We start from the raw sequence: 21,596 nt of genomic DNA, 5'->3' as shown, positions 1-21,596 counted from the left end.
TTTGTAACTGTACATACAAAGTTTTCTTCTATTACAGAAACAATAGTCTAAAGAGAACAAGGACTTAGTATTTCCCCCCATCATTCCTCTGCATGTATGTATCAAATGAGTATATCCTGGGTGTATCGTACTGGAATGTTGGATCTTAAATATTGCTGCTTGAAGAGCTGGGTGAGGTAGAACATGCCTATAATCTTACTCAGGAGGCAGAAGCAGAGGAGTTACCCACAAATTCAAGGCCACCCTGGTCTACATAGTGAGTTTCAGGCAAGCCAGGGTTAAATAGCAAGATGTGTCTCAAGAAAGAAATTTGTATTTTTTGCTTAAATTTTTGACTTGAGTTTCATTTAAAAAAAAATCAGTAAATGATTTTTGGCTTGGTATTATGACAGAATTTCCAATAATTTCTGAAATGGCTTTAGACATTCTTATGCCATATATGTATTTACACAGTGTTCTCAGTACTGAAGATTATAAAATCAAAATATCAATCAGCTGCGAAACATTTAAAAGCTTTCTGTCTTGCAGTATCAAATATTCATCAAAACTTTCTTTTGTGAAACAAACACAAGTATTATTGGTATGAAATTCTTTAAATGTCAAAATCTTGTGTAAACCAAATAATTGCTTAAAATAATCTGTGATTCATCAATAATGTTTGATTTGTAAACTTATTTACCTATATAACTGGGGTCCTATAAAAGTGTCTGTGGTGAGAAGGGTTACAAGTGGGGTAAGTTAAGAGCCCTGGTTTGGGCAGAGAAGTTACTGTCCTCTATAGCCAGATGTTCTCTTCCCTCAGAAGGAGGATGTTAGACATGGAATAAAGCACTGATTCTCCATATGTTGCTCCATGCTAATTCATCAGAAAATGATAGAATGAAAACATGTTTGTGTTTTAAGGATTGATTTGTGGAAATTGGCCCACTGTGGAGAATCTCCTGTCTGCTTGTTTGTGGGAATTGTCAGTGTCAGTGTTGGGTGCTGTGGGATGTTCTGTATGGCAAATGTGTTGCTCTGATTGGTCAATAAATAAAACACTGATTGGCCTGTGGCTAGGCAGGAAGTATAAGAAGACAGAGGGAGACACTGCCAGCCTCTGCCATGACAAGCAGCATGTGAAGATGCCAGTAAGCCACGAGCCACGTGGCAAGGTATAGATTTATGGAAATGGATTAACTTAAGCTATAAGAACAGTTAGCAAGAAGCCTGCCATGGCCATACAGTTTGTAAGCAATATAAGTCTCTGTGTTTACTTGGTTGGGTCTGAGCGGCTGTGGGACTGGCGGGTGACAAAGATTTGTCCTGACTGTGGGCAGGCAGGAAAACTCTAGCTATAGTTGGGTGTTTGGTGTTGAGTGTAGCCGGGACATGTGCTGGGGCCACTGTGCAGGTGTCTCCATCCTGTGTGCTGTAGCAAGGCCAGCTCCAGGTGTTTACACTGCTGCCATAGTGTCTCCCATGATATGTTTCCATTAAAAAGGAACTGTAAGAGATCGTTCAGATAGTTCATTGGATACAGATGTACTTTTACTTACCTGTTTCTTCAAAACATCTACAGCAGTGTTTTCCTCACACTTTTCTGTTAAGATTGGAGTATGCTGATCTATTCCCAGCCATTAAACCAAAGTAATAGAACTTAAAAAGGGAACCCTTTCAGAAAATTGAACGCTATTGTCATCTTCTTCTAAAAACATTTAGAATCTTTTTTAAAAATTTAACTTTCGTATTTGAACAGGCATTTAGTGATTTGCATTGTATGCAAGGGCCACACTCTACATGATAATATTCTACATTCCACACTCTACATGATAATATTCTACATCCCACACGCTACATGATAATATTCTACATCCCATACTCTACATGATAATATTCTACATTCCACACTCTACATGATAATATTCTACATTCCACATTCTACATGATAATATCCTACATTCCACACTCTACATGATAATATTCTACATTCCATACTCTACATGATAATATTCTACATTCCATACTCTACATGATAATATTCTACATCCCACACGCTACATGATAATATTCTACATTCCACATTCTACATGATAATATTCTACATCCCACACGCTACATGATAATATTCTACATTCCACATTCTACATGATAATATTCTACATCCCACACTCTACATGATAATATTCTACATCCCACACTCTACATGATAATATTTTACATTCCACATTCTACATGATAATATTCTACATTCCACACTCTACATGATAATATTCTACATTCCATACTCTACATGATAATATTCTACATCCCACATTCTACATGATAATATTCTACATCCCACATTCTACATGATAATATTCTACATCCCACACGCTACATGATAATATTCTACATGGTAACAAATGAGGACTGCTATGTCTGTCCATTTACTGTCAGATTATGAAGGTAGTGGAAGCATAAGTGCTGAAATTTTAAGAATTTCATAATGGTAAAATTTCATTTTAGTAACTGCAGAAAATATGCATCTCATATAAGGAAGCAATTATTTTATCTTGGAAGATGAATAAATAGTTTTTGTGGATGTGGTTAGAACAATTTATAGTGAAAACAAGGTGCCTTTTCTTTTCACTTCTGTAAACCTGTCATTGTAGACTGTTTCCAGTACCCCAAAGGAAATTACTAACTGGGTAATAGGCAAAGCTGATTTCAGTACTAGGAGGCTGTCACAGAGGCTTCAGCAGTTCAAAGCCTGCCTGGGTTGCATTGTAGCAAGACCCTGTCTCATAAAAACAAAACTCATCTTTTTATTTGCATTATATACTAATGATATTTCTAACCTTCACTTTTTTTAATTGGGTGTCTTCTGCTGTATAAGTACCGCGCGCTAACCGATTGCGCCACTGGAGCATCCAATTGGGTGTCTTCTAAACCCAATATGACCACCAGCCTGTTTCTAATACACATGTTCAAATTAATTCATTAATAATTAAAAAAAAATGATTCAGAGAAATATTTATAAGATTGATTTCAATTTATTTGTCTACTGAAACTAAGACTTAGTCTTATTTCTTCATTGCTCTTAGATAAAATATTTTGTATAAATTAATTGACTTATATAAAATTCTAATGTTTTGATTGATTGTAGAATTTTATAAGATTTTACTTATATTCTCATGATTTTTTCAGAACCATGCTTTCTGTCATTTACTTTGAAATAATGATTTCTTATTTTTGTAAGGTTAAAATAGAAATGTGTAAACTCAGAACTCATAGCAGCAGTTATGGCAAAGGTACTTGATTACTTTGGAGACTCAAACAAGTTGAAGAGCCTGTGGGATTTAGAGTGGTTGCTGAGTCTCCGCATCACTCACTGTTGTGACTGCGTCTCACTGTCGCTCTCCTGCTGTCTTCCTAAATGGGTCCTGTTCTCCTTCTCAGAACGGGAGCTCTGGGAGCTGTGCAACAAGTGTAATCTGATGAGGCCAAAGCGTTCCCATCACTGCAGCCGCTGTGGCCACTGTGTGAGGAGGATGGACCACCACTGTCCTTGGTGAGTGGATGACCGTCAGTGCTCACAGACAGCAACAGGATTACTGGTGAAATCATCCTGAGCGTGTTAGTGCACATCTGTAATCCTAGCACTCAGGAGCTGAGGCAGGAGGATTAGTTAATGAAAATAAAAACAATCTGAGAACCTTCCAGCTTTAAGCAAAAATAACACTTAGGCCATTCCATTAAATATTCTTTTAATAAAAAATGGTTCTTACAACTTCCAGAGTAAATTATCTGTAGAGATTTATCTTTGCTAACAAGAAGACATTTGAGCAGAAAACTTCAGAATTAACACACACCCAAATATACAGGAGGACTAAGGTGCTCACATCAAATGAGGCAATTTGTGCAGAGCATTTGGTACATGGACAGATGTGTGCAAGCACTTACCTAACAGCTGTTTCTCTTCCTGGGGTTCTGAACCACAATGGTCACTGCTTAGATTCCTCTTTCTTACTCGTTGAAGAACAACACTTTTCAGATTTACTAAGAACTCCCTTCCACTCCTTACGCCTTTTATAGTATTTTCTGTTGGATATTATTAACATTTTGTATGTGTTGGATATATGTAAGTGCTAATTAGCTGTTTCTGTGGAACTGCCAACCTTTTTGGTCAATAGGGGGCTCTGTTGTAATATTTAAAGACATTCTGTTAAAAAGTAGATTTTAAAAAAACAAAACAAAAAACCCACAAATGCTCTGACTGTATTGTATTTCATTTCAAAGCTGTCACAAAAATCTTTTAGCAAGATACTATATTTAAGTCTGCTTCTCTAACATTGGATCTTGTTTAAATATTTAAATTGTTATAGCCTTAATAAACTGATATAGCACTTTATAAATATGTGCATATATATTTGTACATACATACATGCACATATATATGAAGTTAACTATATAATAGCCCCCTTTAACTTAAAAAAAAGATATTTACCTGCATTTGGCTGAAGAAGACACTTCACCTTTAATTTCACTTTCCTTATTTATAATAACTTTATTATAACTTTCTCTTATTTATAGCTATATTTTGATAGCATTGCTAATTCGCAAGATTTTAGTTTAAATTGTATTTTTAACTATAACTGTTTATTTTAATAGATTTCCAGAGACTAGAAAAACAAAAGCATTTTAAATAAAAGTACTTGAGGTTTTTTAATTGTCTAAGTCTAGTATAAGATACTGTATTCTGTCATACAGTGTTCAAAAAAATGTGCCTCACATTTTAAATAGATCAGTTCTCATTAATTATTTTAAACCTCAGTGATAGTTATAGCTACAATAAAATGAAAAATACTATGTGAAATCTGCATTCAGATAAGTGATAATCACATTGAAAAGTCATAGCACTTTTTTTGTATTAGTTTTCCTGATGAACTAAAATGATATTAAATATTCATGGTACAGTTGGGTGTTAATCTTCCTTACAAGAGAATGCCATAATTTAAAGTTTAAAAACATCGTCTGGGCAATGTGCCTGTTAATACTAGTGATATATTTTTAAGAGGTAAAGACCAGCTTGTTGGTGGGGAAATGAAGCACCCTTTAACTTGAAGTGTGATGTTGAGATATTTCTGTCCCCAGGCTTCTTGCTTCTAGTGTCTGTTTCAGGGTGTTGGTGGGAGGAGAGGAGAGTAGACAGAAATTGGAGATTAGCAAGGAAGGTTGACAGATCTAGGCTGGGGATTTCCTCCATTGAATTTGGGTCCCAGTGAGGGTGTCTATGGCATTAATTGGAAGCAGGGGCTTCTTAATGTTCTCAGAACTTCAGCATTTAACTGTCACAGCTTCAGAGTCAATCGTGAGCTCTCAGACACTTGAACGTCTTTGGTTTTTGTCTCTGAGCATTCTTTCTAAATAGTTTAAGCTCAGGTGGACAGATGGATGGGAGTGCTCTGTGCCTGTCAGGGCTCCTTAGATACTGTCTCAGAGCCTGTTCTGGAGCCTGTGGAGGAGAGAGGGGTGGGGCAGCAATAGCTGAGAGCCTTTTCAGGCATGAATGAGCTCACTTCTTTTAAAGCCTCTCTTGAAGATAACAAAGCTTTGAATTGTCCTGTTTATCAAGTATGTGCTCTGTAGCCTCAGATAACCATCCACAGGCATTTCAGCTCAGTTCTATGTTTGATTTTTAAAAATAATGCAAAACTACGCATCTTAAAAATAACAATTTAAGGTACAAATTGAACTTGACACACATATATCTTTATATAAATATATATACATACATATGTAGACATATACACACACATATATATTCACACTCCCTTGGTGATAGTATAGCCCTATTTTGAAAGGAAAACATTTATATAATTTTGAGAAAAATAGTTTCATATTGGAATTTTAAATTGGATTTTTCTATGAAATCTTAAAATATGCTAATTTTGTAATAATAGCATTTACTAATTTTAAATCAACCTTGACAATTTATGATTATAGTATCATCATCTTCCTAGTTAGACTTTGCTATTGTTTTGACAGAGAGTACATATAAGTGGTTTTGAATTCATTTTTATTTTCAGTAGCCACGGATCAATTTTTTTTATAAAGTAGAAAAATATAAAAATAAAATTTGTGCCTTGCAATTCTATCCAAGTAGCAAGTTTGAACTGTTTTCCTCTAAAGTATTCAAATTACTCTCTTGCTAGAGTGCTCTGTAGAAGGGCAGGAATGCCAGAGAGAGGTTCTCCTTCTTGCCCTCTTGGCCTCACTCTCTTCTAACTGGATAGCCTTTGGCCAGTGGCCTAAATGCTGTTTTCCTCTCCCCATGTCGTTGACATGAGGAGACTACCAGTGTCTGCTCTCCTGCCTCACTGGGCTGCTGGAGCTACAGGGTTTAGTAATTGGCCTCCTTTGGAAGTTCGGAGAAGGCACTTTATAAATGTGGATCTTTAAGTAGTGGCTTTTCGGTTTGGGAGAGGCTTCCCTTCCTGACCCTGATGTGAGCACCGTACTAAAGTGTGCATGTTTCTTTCTTTTCCAGGATAAACAACTGTGTGGGTGAGGACAACCACTGGCTCTTCCTGCAGCTCTGCTTCTACACCGAACTGCTCACGTGCTACGCACTGATGTTTTCTTTCTGCCACTATTACTACTTCCTTCCGCTGAAAAAGCGTAATTTGGTAAGACACGTTTCTGTCCCCTGGTGTCCGAGCAGCTGTGGTGTACAGCTGTAACTAAAGCTGTCTGTAGACCAGTGGACTCCGCAGTGGGGCTGACAAGGTGTCTCTGGTTCCTTCTACACAACTCTCCTTACGTCTGTTTGTGCTGAGTAGATTTCTTCAGAAAACAGAATGCTAGCTCTTTTAGTATACGAGTCTTAGTTTAAAATAGCCTAAAATAATGACTACAAAGGAAAAGTATGAAATTCTTATTTTTTTAAAAAAATAAAAACAGATATAGATTAGTTTTTTATTATACTTTTTTACTATTATAAAAATTTCTTCTCTACTTCTCCCAGATCCTTCCCAACTTCATGCTTACCCAAATTCATGTTCTCATTCTCTCTTGTGTTTCTCTCTGTGTGTTCCTTCAAAAACAGAAGCAAAAAACCAAGACAACAAAGACCACCAGACCATAACCAAAACAGGAGGACATAAAACATGGAGTCTGTTTTGTGTTGGTCAGCTCTTCCTGAGCAGTAGGTCTGCGTGTGGATAATGAATGTAATTTTTAAAGGTTTTCAAAAGTAGTTAACTTTCTGAGAAGAGGACTCCTTTCTCCCTTTTTTGTTTTTGTTTTTTAAGATTAGATCGTGGCATGTAGCCCAAGGTGGCCATGAACTCTCAGCCTTCCTGCTCAGTCTCCTAAAGTGCTGGGATTACAGGCACGTGCTGCTATACCTGTTCTTCTGCCTCCAGCTCTCCTCAGTAGTAAGATGAATTTCTAGGATGTTCTAGAGCAGTGGTTCTCAACCTCCCTCATGCTGCAACCCTTTAATACAGTTCCTCATGCTGTGGTAACCCTACAATTATAAAATTATTTCTGTTGCTACTTCATAACTAATTTTGCTACTGTTATGAACCATAACGTTAGTATCTGATATGCAGGACAGTCTCAGGCATCCCTTGAGAAAAGGGCCTTCAACCCCCAAACAGGTCACAACCCACAAGTTGAGAACCACTGTTCTAGAGTTTTCTTTAGGTACACGTCATTTAAGCAATGCCCAGACTTGCCTACATGGTGATGCTGTTAGCAGCTCTAGAGCCTTTGGTTTTTGACTGTGTCAACACTGTACTGCGGACTTCTCACTTTAGTGTTCCTAATGTTTACAAGAGAAAATTGAGGCTAAATGGAATGAAGAAGGTGCTGGACACAGAAAGGGCGGGGAGATTGCCCAACTGGTTTAGGTTACAGAGCTGGGATTAAACACAGTTGTATGTTATTTTCCATTTTATTTGGACTTTGCTTATATTTACAAAAAATACTGTGTGTGTGTGTGTGTGTGTGTGTGTGTGTGTGTGTGAGAAGAGAGAGAGAGAGAGACAGACAGACAGACAGACGGACACAGAGACAGGTGGTGGAAAGCAGGAAAAGAGAGTGTGTGCATGTGATGCATGTACAGAGATACAAGATCGAGAAAGAAGAACAGGTGGAGGGGTTCTCTCTCTCTCTCTCTCTCTCTCTCTCTCTCTCTCTCTACTATTTGCACTGTTTATGTCTTTGTATGTGAAATGCCATGTGCAGGTGAGCTGTTAAACTATAAAATATGAGTGATGGGAGTCTCAGTTCTGTGTGTGGTTGCTTTGGTGCACAGGCTTGTTCTGAGACTTGGCTGTTATGTGTGGCTGCCGACCTTAGTGGTGCTCTGTCTTCAGTGTGATTGGACTGTGATTATTAAATATGATTATTAAATACTAAATATTCGGTTATTAAAACTGAATACAATTCAGAAGACAGTCTTGCCTCTTGTTGTTACTGGTCGTTAACCCTCGAGCTCCATGCACGCTAGACAAGTGCTTGGCTGCTGAGCTGTAGCCCTGGCCTGCTTTGGAGGCAGGCCTCACTAACTGGCCAGTTGACCTTGAGCTTACTCTCACTCTGGTGCCCAGCCAAGCTTGGAATCTGTAGTCTTCCTGCCTCAGCCTTCAGAAAAGAGGCTTGTGAATATGTGTCTTTAGCATTTTCACACTGCAGATACAGTGTCTGTTTCTATTAGAATTTTAGAAATGATTCATCTTGCTAAGGTTAATCTGTGGCATAATTGGTGTTAGTTAGAACATGTGAGTTTTCCAAGGAAACTGTTTGTGTTATAATTGAGCCTCAGAAGTGTTTTAAATTTTTCAGGGGGCGTAAGATCGTAGTTTTTCAAAAAGAGAGGGAAAAGATGTAAGAGGAGTCAGTGGAGAGGAAAGATCATGAAGAGAGGCCACCTTGCAGGGCAGGGCGAAGGTCAGCAGCCTACATGAACATGGACCTGCACACATGTGAACATGCACACTTGCGTGCACACACAAATAATTTGAAAGATAGGAACTTTGGGTAAATTAATGTCAATTAGAGGAAGAATTATGTTTTAAAGTAGAGAAACTGGTTATAGGTGGCATTTGAATGTATTTTCATACATGTACTGTGTTTTTGTACATACATACTTAATGTTAGAAGAAAGATTAACAGTATAAAATATATCAAGAGGTTAAAAATACTAGGGAAAAATATGCAAAGCTATGTTTTTGAAACTCAGATAAGAATAATGCAGGTTTTTTAATAGTAATAATATCTTAGTATTAATAGATGACAATCAAGTTATCAAAAATGTTGATTATAGTAAAGCTATTTTGGTAAGAGTAACTCTAGGAATATTACCGTTGTTTATGCTTAGTAATGTTGAACAGCATTTTTCTTGTAGCCTAAGCTTTTTCAAGCATGTTGGCATTAAGTGGATTGCTTAATAGTTTATCTTTTTTTTCCCTGTGCTCACCTTCCTGTTAGAAGTGATGGAATGGCAACTTAGAAATATTCTTTCCAAGATCATGTCACATGCCATGGAGGAATCTTTTGCATGTTCTTATTTAGACATGTTTTCTGAGCTAGGGCTGACAGTCCATTCATATGATCTCAGGCTTGGGAGTCTGAGTCAGGATTGTCATGAATTTGACATAGTCAATCTCAGTATGAACTACTTTACTTCAACTCTCCTAGGGCAAATTATCCCAGTTGTAATCCTGAAAGTATCTTCATTTCTTCCATTTTGAAGGGTTTATTGGTTAGCACAGGTTAGCACAGATGAACAATTGCTTTCAGTTAAAAATTATTTCCATTGTCTATAGTCAAAAGTTTCTCCAGTCCCACCCATCCCTGTGGCCCCACAGCTGCTTATAAAATAATCATTCAGAGGCTTAAAGTTATTTACAAACTGTATGGCCTATGGCAGGCTTCTTGCTAGCTAGCTCTTATAACTTAACCCATTTCTGTTGATCCGTAAGTTGCCACATGGCAGTGGCTTACCAGTCTGCTGGAATCTTGCTTCTCCTTGGACAGTAGCTGTTATCTCCTCTGCCTCTGCCTTTCTACTTCCTATCTCTCTCTTGGATTTTCTGCCTGGCTATAACCTCACTCACCATAGGCCAGAGCAACTTCTTTATTAATCAGTCATAGCAACACATATTCATAGCGTACAGAAAGACACCCCACAGCACTTCCCATTTTCTGTCTAATCAAAAGGAAAGTTTTAACTTTAACATAGTAAAATTATACATAATAGAAAAGTTATCAAACAGGAATTACAGTTTATTTGTATTTGGCCAAATTAAAGAAAATATTCCATCTATCCTTTATTTGTAAGTCTAAGGTTTCATATCTAATTTATCTTTTTATCATAACCAAGGAAAATTATAACTATCAAGTCTTCAACTACACCAAAGACCCCAGAAGGATATAATATTACCTAAGTAAACAGGAAGAGCATTGTAAGCAACTTCCAAAAATCTAGAATGACAGAGAAAGCTGACTGCCTGGACAGTCACCCAAAGTTCCTCTGCAATGTTGGGGCATCCATCTTCAGCCTAATTGTGCAACACCAAGATGCCCTAATCTATATAAATAGAGTTCTGTGGAGTTTTAAATGCATGTGACCCTAAGGTTTGAGTACTGTTGGGCTGTGGACAGACTTTATAGTGAAATAGAGATTAGCAAAACAGAAAGAAGAAAAACAGTGTGAGACAAGAAAACTACAAGAGGCTTAGTGGAATGGTCAAATTTGGGGTTAAATCTGCTATAAAATACTGACTGTAGCAAGTATTGTTGGGCTAAAGTAATAGTACACTGTTTTTTATAGAAGTCCTTTTGAAGATGACATTGTAAAGCGTTACCACTAATTTCAGTAGGGAAGTCACCATTACCACGTTGACCTTAACAGTAATTCTAGTCCATATGTATGTATTTTTTTGTAGGACCTTCTTCATACCCTTTTCACTTTTCCTATGACCAATAAAAACCTGTGTCCTGCTGTTGAGAATGTGTGGACAGCTGGTCAGATAGTGTCAGCCCTCTTTCATCCACCTTCTGTCCCCTGATTACTTGAGATGTGAGATAAGAGGTCCAGGCTCTTTGGAGTTAATGAGTGCTGGGCATCCTTTGTGCAGCAAGTGTGTGCTTGACTTTGATCCTTTGCTTTTGTCCTGCCAGAAGTGAAAGTGTCTACCTGCTTTTCTGGATTGGATCCCCTTTCAGGTAGATAGGTGGCAGCAGAGTGTCTTTTCTCCTTTCAGATCCAAAGCTGAAAGCTGGTCTTCTAGGCTGGGAAACAAAGTGTTACCAACTCTCAGGTGCCTGTTAGTTTTGAAGATGAAGGTGTTTATTCACTTAAAAGAATAGAATTGCCTGTGAATGGCACTTGACCAGTGTTGGTGAGAAGCTGGTAGATTATGAATAACTCTTGAAAAAGAAAATTGAGAGAAAGCAGGCTGTTTGCAAATTCTGGGTAATGAACCATTTGGAAATCTAATTTTCCATTTCTTATTTTCTGTTTCTAGGAGACCTCTTTCTGAAATGGATTATTTTAGTTTCTTTGCAGTTATCCCTGGTTTTTCTTTTTCTTACAGTAACTTCATGCTTTAAAAAAAGTCTTATTTCCCCCTGTAGTGTTGGGGAGTGAGCCTAAGTTCTGTGCATGATCGACAAGCCCTTCAGTACTGGACTGCACTCCCCGCCCCGTGCTTCATCTTGATATTTACCTTCAGAATACCACCTTTCCTGGCTTCTCGTGAAGTTTTGGGAAATACTTGAACATACCCGTTGTTGAGGAAGGAAGGTATAGAAGTATAATGGCGCCAGGCGGTGGTGGCGCACGCCTTTAATCCCAGCACTCGGGGCAGAGCAGCGGATCTCTGTGAGTTCGAGCCAGCTGGCTACAGTGAGTTCAGGAAGGCGCAAAGCTACACAGAGAAACCCTGTCTCGAAAAAAAAAAAAAAAAAAAAAAAAAAAAAAAGAATAATGGCATAGTTCAACATGAATTGATGCCCCAAATAGGATTTCTTTCTTAAACTGATTTATATTGTAGGTCTTCTGCTAAGGACAGCCCATGAGCTTAAAAAAAAAAAAAAAATTGTATGATTTATCCTCATTGAAAACAGTAGTTTAAAGATTCCAGGGACTGGATAGATGACTTAGTGTATAAGAGCACTTGCTGCTCTTGCCGGATCCAGGCTCAGTTCCCAGCACTCCTCTAGTGGCTCAGAATTATCTGTAGCTGATGTTGACAGGGATCTGACCACCTTCCCCTGGGCTCCCTGGGCACCAGGCACACATTCGGTGTACATACAAGGATGCAGGCAAAAGACTCAGGTACATGATGTAAAAAATAAATCTTAAGTTAAAAAATTCCAAAGATCGCAATTAGTGTAAGAAAATAATAAATGAGTGTCTAGAAATTTTCAGAAAATTGAGTAACAGGCTCAGTTTTTAAACAAACAGGATGAAATAATCAGTTTGGGAAAATGTGTAAAGTGTATAAAAACTTTAAGTCTAGAAAAGCCTTTAAAATGTTAGGCACTGAATTTGTTTAACTTTTTCATGACAGTGTAATGTTGGGTTTTTCTTAAAACTCTTGAAACTGATGTCTTACTTTAATTATTGGGATAAAAATTATTATAGGATTTAACAAACCCATTGTTTGTAAGATCATTTACTATTCTAATTAAATTAAATGAATATTGAAGAAGATGAACTTTAATCTTTGGCCAAGGTCTATATGTGACTGTTACACATACTTATTTATAAGAGTTTCATCAGCAGATTTTTAGTCACTTAGTGTATTACTGAAACAAAAGAAAACTGCAGATTTTTAGTTAAATATGAAGGAACGTATCACTGTATTTAGAGTAAATGTTCTTAAGTTATATCTGGGGCATAAATCTTTCATCAGTCATGTATTTTCCAACTTTTATCTTAGATTGGATAATTCTGACTTGTATATACTTGGAATAGTGGGAAACATCTTTTGGAGTGTCCCTGAGACTGGTAAGGTGGCGGAGACTCAGTGCTTATCTGTTCACAGGTCTGACAAGGTGATTGGGCCGACGCTTCTGGTGTAGCAAGCACGAGCCTGCAAACATGGCTTCTGTTTCCTCTTAAAGAGCTTTGTTTCCAGGGTTGGGAGGGACAGGGTCTCACATAGCCTCAGCTGCCCTCAAACCTGCTATGTAGCCCAGGGCGACCTTAAACTTCTGGTTTCCCTGCCTCCACCCCAAGTGCAAGCATTGTAGGTAAAGGCCACTGTGCCTGGTGCATCTGAAAAGTTTCCAGGCAATTTTATCCTGGCATTTTAAAAGATGTAAGTATAGATTTGAACTATACTATCACAGTACAAAATTTGCTATTAAAAGAATGACAAGTCAATAGATTCATACATTGATGATTTCTTCTCTTTTCTTTTTCCTTTGAGGCAGCCTGCATTTAATATTTTTGTCTAACATAAAGACTGCTCATTTTATCTTATAAAAATGTCATATAGTTTAAATTTTAAAAAATGTATACCCACTGCCTACTAGATATTGTAGACAGTAATTACTATCTATGAGAGGGAAAATCCATATTTTTAAGTAAATAATTTGTAGTGTTAAAGTAGGAGTTACACAGCTAATCATTTGTGGAATGCCACTTCAGTTCTAAAATTATGCTTTTTAAAATTATTTTTAGATAAAGTAGATTCAAATTAACTTCTGATTGATTCTTTTATAGTTATTTTTATGTGAAGGTCAAAATTATACAAACTACATTTAATGATATGAGAGCAGAGGTAACAGAAGGGGACGAGGAGGGAGAATTTAAACAAAGGACTTGCTGCCAGTATTCCTAAGAGGGAAATAAATAATGTGCAGTGGCATCCAGACTCTTCTGCTAGCAAGATACATTACTGCTATCCCACCTGGTGGATGTCTAATAGTGTCTGTCATAGAATTGTGCCACACAATTCTTTGCCTAGGCTTTTGGCAAAAAAACAAAAACAAAAACAAAAACAAAAAACAACAACAAAAAACAGAACAAAAACAAAACAAAACCAAGAAGATTTGATTGCAAGTATCTTTGGATATTTCTAAATCTTATAATTAAAAGACATTTTTTTTTTTTTTTTGTATAATCATCCTTAAAGGCAATTTGACTCCTTCTGCTGTTTATTGCCATTACAATACTTTAGGCCTTAATGATCTTCATTTTCTTATCATGTACAAGGTCACTTATTTGTTATGCTCCCTGAAGATTGGAGAATACTGATGAAATACGTATTTAGTTTATGAACTTTTGATAAATATAACAAAGAAGAATGTGGGGTTAAGATCAATATGAAAAAGTAAACTATTAATGCTAGTGTGAAGGTAATCTAGCTTCTTTGTTCATGTGTACTTACTTACTGCTGGGGATGTTGTCTGTATAACATTTATATATATTGGTAGACAAAAACAAGATAATCTAACAGTTGTCAGTTCTTTGTGTCAGTGGATTCCTTTTCTGTCTTGACAGATGGAACATAGAAACCTTGTACAAGCCCTGAGCATGTGCTGTAATAAAAGGATGGCTGTGCACGTCTCCATGAGACTGTTTCTGTGGCGTCGAGTTCTAAATAGAGTAGCATTTCACATGGGCGACATAGCAGCTCTCTCATTGGAGACTGTCAGTCTCCTTGAGTTTAAATGCTTAAAACCTGGGAGCACTGTTGCCACTGTCTTAATTCTACCAAACACTGCAGTGCTGTATTCAGTTATGAATTTAACAAGATGTGTTACCCCGTTTCTTATGAATTGCTCCATCCTTTTTAGAAATCCTACTGATAAAATATGGAAAGACAAACAAGACCATTTTTCTTAAGTATTCACTGTCTGCTTGGGAATCAGGTGCTGGTCGCATTTGTTCAATAATAACAAAGTTGCACGTACATACATATATACAAAATGTGATGTTTGATTCTGGGCATTCATTGATAGTCACTAGAGAGGTATAAATTGTGAGTTTCCCTTTAGATATAAATTTTCATTAGGATGTAATGAGACTGAAAGAATTTATGTTCCTTCAAAGAACTTAGGAGGAGAGGAGTTACATAGTAAACTTCTAAACACTCCAATTATATTTTGGAATTAATAAACTGCTGTGGGATGTTCTCTATGCTGTGAATGTGTTGCTCTGATTGGATAATAAATAAAGAGCTGATTGGCCAGTAGCCAGGCAGAAAGGATAGTGTAGGCGGGACAAGGAGGAGAAGAATTCTGGGAGGTGGAAGGCTGAGGTAGAGAGACACTGCCAGCCGCCGCCATGACAAGCGAGATGTAAGGTGCTGGTAAGCCACGAGCCACATGGCAACTTATAGACTAATAGAAATGGGTTAATTTAAGATATAAGAACAGCTAGCAAGAAGCCTGAGCCATTAGGCCAAACAGCTTAAATAATATGAGTGTCTGTGTGTTTATTTTATAAGTGGGCTGTCTGACTGCCAGGGCTTGGTGGGACCCAGAGAGAAAACTCCAGCTACAATAAACAAAAGGCCCAAATATGCAGAAAAAAATAATACAGCTATAAAGATTTTTAAGACTAAAATAAAATGTATTTTGCTATAAAATGAATTTTCATATCACCATTAATCTCTGCATATAAAGGTGGTTATTTAGTCATTTTGAAAACTCAAATCTCTATGTTAGATATGTCAGATGGGATCAGATTTATTTCTTTTCTTAGAAAACAAAACAACCCAAATCCCTCAGTGATAGGCTGGTTCTCATGGGGATGGGGCAGGCATTTTTAAGGAAAAGACCATAAGCACACAATGGTTGTATTGGGGCGTCTTTCCCTCCACCTGTTGCATCTAAGAACTGGCTGTTTTACTTCCAAGTTTAACAGCAACAGGCTCCTGGAGAATCCTAATTCTTGGACGCCCTCTGGTAAGTTCAGGAACCATGATGCCAAATAAAGTGTTTTTTGTTTTTCTGTCCTTAGAACGCAGTTCACATTAAGAATCCTCAGTTCCATTCTCTGGAAATGACCAAATGACCTTTGCCTTATCACAGTTCCCATTCCCCGCCATGTTCCTTTCCATCTCTGCCGTTCTCTGTGCCCACATCTTCAGTAGTACAGCGTGGCATGTTTAGGAGTTTTACCAGCATAGTTCTGGGGTGTGTAAGGCACGTCATTATTGCTTATCATGTGTGTCACAGGGCTGACTAAATGGAAGAATGAATGGAGTGCGCTTGAAGAGGCTGTCCCATGTACTGTTATGCAGGTTTCCCCCTCATTGGGGTTAAATTTGATAATTATTAGGGATTTGGGTCACTTGAATTTTAATATTATAAATCATGTCTGTACATTCCAAATTTTGGCAGTGTAATAACAAACTTTCCGCCATGGACCAAACATCCCATACCTTTTCTGATTTTTGTTTTCTGCCACAATGTTTAAAAAAAGTAGCTTATAACCCTGGTATTGAGAGAGATTGTTATTTAAAGATACAATACAGTAGTGAACTCCTGTAGTGTTCAACTTTCTTGTTGTAAGTTCTGAAGTTATTTTTGAAAATTTCTAATATTTGTGTGTTGATGACATGGAACAAGAGGAGGAGGTGGTTTCTTTAAAGCGGGAAGGGGAATACTTAGGCATGACATATTGGTTATGACTTCAACAGTAGGCAGTTCTGCCAGTCATTTTTAAGACTTTCTTTCTCTTTGTAGGACCTCTTTGTTGTTCGGCATGAGCTGGCTATCATGAGACTAGCTGCCTTTATGGGCATTACTATGTTAGTTGGAATAACAGGACTCTTTTATACACAACTGATTGGCATCATCACAGTAAGTATATTTTTTATGTAAACTGACATGTATGAACAGGTGATGTGATTGTGGTTATAACTAAATGATGATGTAATAACTAAAAAGTTATGTGAAGTTTACAAGTTAGAAGAGAATATTACCTGCAACTGTTAATTATGTATAAAGTATACATAAAATTTTGCATCCCTCTTAAAAATTTGCAGAGTATTTTTTATATGACAGCAGACCTTGTGTTTATAGTCTTAATAATGACATATACTTTTTTCTATTATTAGCATTTAGTGTGAAGTAATTTTTTTTTAATCTTCCTTTTATACCACACCGATCATTTTGTTTTCCTGTGTTACAAATAACACTATTTCAACATTATGTTTTCCTTTAAATTGTTTAAGATAAATTTCCAATTGTGAAGACAAACATTTTACTTGTAATTAAACCATTCTTTGGATGTCCTAATTGATTTATTGATGGACAAACTAAATTAATAAGTCATTATCACTGTTTAGTATGTCTAAAAGACTGACAGCTCCTCCTTTTATATTTGATATGGAAAAAAAAAGTCTTGAAGGAATGTCAAGTCTACTCTGACATTCCTCTACATTGGATGCAGTCATTTTTCATACCACGTAATTGGAACATTCCATCAACCACTTGACAGTGTCAGGTACTGTTCTTTTCATGGGTGCATTTATTACATGTGTTTCTTAGGTCAGTTTGAGAGTGTAGGTAGAGAAGCAATGAGAGAGAAGACTGGTGTACTTGCTATGGTATCAGTCATGTTTTAGAAGAACCATATTCATATCCTTTTATCATGACAAAAGAGATTGGAAAATCGGAGAAAAATTGTAAGGATTGAAAAAAGAGTACTCTATTGGAGAAAAGTAGGTCACGTGGGCTTCTTAAATATTATTGGAAGGAGTATAATTTGACTTAACCTTGTTGGAAGGTGAATTGTCAATGCCTCTCAAAATTTAACATGTATATTCCTTTTGACCAACCTTGTCAAAATAACCTTGTAGAAGCTGTGCATTTGAATGTATGTAAACATGCTCAGAGGGGCTGCAACATTGCATTATGTTTAACATCTATATTGCATATGATCATTTAAGTGCTTACCAGCATATAATGCATAAAGTAAGGAAAGAAAACCTCAAAGCCTACCATTAAGCAACAGTACTCAAGAATTGTGGTACTGACCTGAGGATGGACAGACATATATGTACATGAACTAGAATTGAGAACTATACAGTCCCTTGCTATCTGTAGAGAATTGGTTTCAGAATGCCCTGTGGATACCAAATCTGCAGTAGGTGCTAATATCCCATATTGGAATAGCATAGTATTTGCACATACATCTCCCTCTATCCTTTATAATACCTACTACAATACCAATGTTATATAAATTGTTGCTATCCTGTGCAAGTTGTTTAGGGTGGGATGTCTAGACAAGTCTCTGCATGTTCACTGTGTGTAAAGTTTCTTCCTGGTATTTTTAGCCCATGGTTAGTTAAATCCACAAATACAGAACTCATGAAAATGGAGGGCCAGCAGAGTATATATGTATAGCCAATAGATTTTTGATAAAAAAAAAAAAAAATGCCAAGACTGTTCAGTGCAGAAAAGATTAGTCTTCAACAAATGATTCTGGGACCGCTAGATATTTACATGCAAAAGAATAAGATAGTCTCTATGCTTCATGGTATAAGGAAAAAGTTATCTCAGATTGGATTGTAGTGCTGAAGTGTAGAAGCTAGAAAATAACTCTCAGAAGAAAACATAACTGATAATCTTAGAGCACCCAAAGTGAAAACTACCAGAGAAAAATAGTTGGACTTCAACAAAATGACAAACTTTTGTGCTTCTATTCAAGGCAGTGTGAGTGGACTTAGAACTCAGTTGGTCCTCACACACTGATGCAGTATGACATTGTGCAGTGTTGCAAAGAGCAGCTCCATAGTTCTTTAAATAGAGAAGCACAGAGTTCTTCTTTAGACTCAGCAGTTCCATTTCCATATCCAAGATAAAGATGGGCATGTGTATACACAGCAGCTTTATTCTGAGGAGCCCTAGACAGGAGGAAGTCCAACACTGTTGGTTATATAGATGCCAGAATTGTGATTTGTTCATGAGAACATGAAAAGAATGAAGTGCTGGTACATGATACCACACATATAACCTTGAAGACAGGTGGACTTAAAGATCACATACTTCAGCAAGTCTATTTGTATGGAATATGAAGAATAGATACCTAGAGGAAGAATGGCATACTGATTGCGTAGGGTTTGGAGACTGAAGATGACAGATAGGGGTGTAGAGTTTCTTTCTGCAATAGTAAACTTGTTCTAGAAGTGAAATACTGGGTCACATGAAGCCCATCTTCCCCCTGCCCCTCGCACCCCTACTATTGGACTTTTTGTCAAGTGAGGCGCATTCCTCCAACAATGCATGAGAATTTCTGTTGCTCCATATCATTGCCATCTCTTGATGACAGTCTTGGTAATTGTAGCTATTTTGGTGGTTTGGAATAGTACTTTTTTCCATTTGTGTTTCTCTGATGACCGGTATTGAACACTATATGCTTACTGACATTCTTTGGGGCTTTGTGACATGTCTGTTTTAATCTTTTTTATTTTTTATTTTTTTTTACCATTGCGTGTAAATATTCCTAATACCCTTTGGTAGTGATACTAAGTGACATGGCTATGAGGAACAGTGTTGAGGATAAGATTATTTCCCTAAAATTCTGTTCTCTGCTGTTATGCCCATTCATAAGTACTTAATGATGAGCTTCTAATTCAGAAGACGTATTAAAACCAACAAGTTATGTACATTGCTTAATTTCCAATTTTGAATTTGCCAGAATTTGTAGTGGGTATTTAAATCCCTCAAACAGAAATTTTCTGATTCCCCTGTTCTTACTATTAATAGTTAGGAGTGGACATGTGGAAACATTCAGCTAAAAGTGCCCATCACTCCTGAGGGCTGGCAGGGGCTTGTGACTGAGTAGCAACTTCCTTCCCCTTGTGAATCCCCATTAACTTCCAAGACTATACTTTGATGGCAACTATTTCAAGCTTTGTAAAGGGCCTCCACTATAAAGTTTGAACATTCTGAGTTGAACATAATAAGTGAGCTATCTGTTACTTGCTTGGTTCTCGCCTGATACTATCGCAGTGTGATATGTTAATAGTTATTTTCAGATTGTATGTATTTTTTTAAATATTGTATTTAGCAGGGAAATTGAGTTCTGATAGGTCATTTCTAAACTGAGTAGAAACCAAATATACAGCAACTATGAGACATTCAGAAACGGATGCAAGTGCTGAGAGGGAGGGAATAGGTTTTGTCAGTCTGGTATTTAACCCTGTCCTTGCTCACAAATGCAAATGCTTATAATGGAAATTGTTCTGAGTTGCGTTGAGGAGATAGCTCATTCAGTAGCCCAAGTGTGAGGACCTGAGTTTGGGTTCTCAGAACCCTAAATAAAAGCCAGGTGGGGCAGCACACATCTGTAGCCCTCGTGTTGGAAGAGGGAAGCAGGTGGAGCCCTGGAATTCATTGTCCATCCAGTCTAGCTACGTTAGTGAGCTCTAGGTTCACTGAGAGCACCTGCCTCAAAACCAAAGTGGAGAGTGACTGTGGAAGGTGCCTGGTATCCATCTCTGACCTTTACATGAGTGTGCACACATGCACACACTCACACAAACACCACACAGAGAAGGAAAGACATTACAGGACATTGTAAGTCCACTTCCCTGGGTTGTCATGGTGAGCATCAAGCCCTGCTCTTTACTGGATTAAATGGGTAATGGTTTCAGAAGGTACTCCTCTCCTTGCTGATTCAGAGAGGCTTAGCTGTTTACAGTTGTCATGTCTTCTTTGGAGTGTGACTTTTAAATCTAAGGAATTATTAGCATCTATACAAAATAACATTTAAAACATTAAAGTTAAAAATATAGACTATGCTTCCCTTCTTCATAAATACTTGTTCTGTTCTATTTTTTATTAAACTAAGCTTGCCTATAGACTTCATCTCTGGATCCCTTTTCTCATATCTGAATGCACAGATTCATGAGCACACCCCATGAGCTAGTGGTGGATTTGAAGATCACATTAGAGCAGTGGAGAAGTAAGTCCCAGTCATTCCACAGAAGTCATTTTCCTCTTCCACACCTGTGCTCCCATATGCAAAAGATTCTTTGGGGAGAAAGAATATCTTTTCCTTATGGAGAGTTGGAGTTTCACAGCTTGAATGTAGGTCTATTAAACAAGAAATAAGCACAACAAATCCTGGCTCCTGTACTTTCACCTAAGGTTTCAGAGAAGCAGGGTTCCAGTGTTTAGTAATTATTTCCCCACTGTTTCCTTTAACCTGGAATGAATACCCCCCCACCCCCATAATTTCATTTCCAAATTAGAGGATCGCAACACAATCAGGTATTTCTAGTAAACTGACTAATCTGAAGCAGAATTTTAAGGGTTTGCTTTATTTTCAGATTTGATTTAAATTAGGCTTTAAATGTATGTGTTGTGTGCTCTGACTGAATTGGAAGTCATGTTTACAAAAGCAGTTGGCTTTGATGCTGTTTCCTTTATTCAGAAAATAGGTTCTCTTAGCGGCCCTCACTGAGACTTAGCTCTTTTGCTCTTGTATCTGAATGAAGTAGACAGTGATATTGTTATTAATGTAGTTGACATCGGAGGAGTCAATTTGTCTCAATTCTGTGTACAAGCATTTCTGTCTCCTGGGCACAGGAGTTCGTGTGCTAGTGTGAGCCTCTGCTGTCGTCTTCGGAGCGCAGTGCATTGGTTGCTCA

General features: G+C 37.3%; 1 protein-coding gene across 4 annotated transcripts in view; it reads left to right on the top strand.

The window, feature by feature from the left end:
• The window catches only part of Zdhhc21 (zinc finger DHHC-type palmitoyltransferase 21), a 53,548-nt gene that overhangs the window by 17,662 nt on the left and 14,290 nt on the right, over positions 1-21,596 (top strand). For all 4 annotated transcript variants that reach the window (XR_005090856.1, XM_028873296.2, XM_028873295.2 and 1 more), the window contains 3 exons: positions 3,421-3,532; positions 6,512-6,650; positions 16,681-16,797. Coding sequence is in view for 3 of the 4 variants with exons in the window: in XM_028873296.2 (XP_028729129.1) it covers positions 3,421-3,532; positions 6,512-6,650; positions 16,681-16,797 (368 nt within the window). In the remaining variant the exon portion in view is untranslated. The remainder of the gene's footprint in view (positions 1-3,420; positions 3,533-6,511; positions 6,651-16,680; positions 16,798-21,596) is intronic.

The sequence above is a fragment of the Peromyscus leucopus genome, chromosome 2 (assembly GCF_004664715.2).
Source record: "Peromyscus leucopus breed LL Stock chromosome 2, UCI_PerLeu_2.1, whole genome shotgun sequence".
Classification (NCBI taxonomy): Eukaryota; Metazoa; Chordata; class Mammalia; order Rodentia; family Cricetidae; genus Peromyscus; species Peromyscus leucopus.
This window is presented reverse-complemented; position numbering and strand designations above follow the sequence as displayed.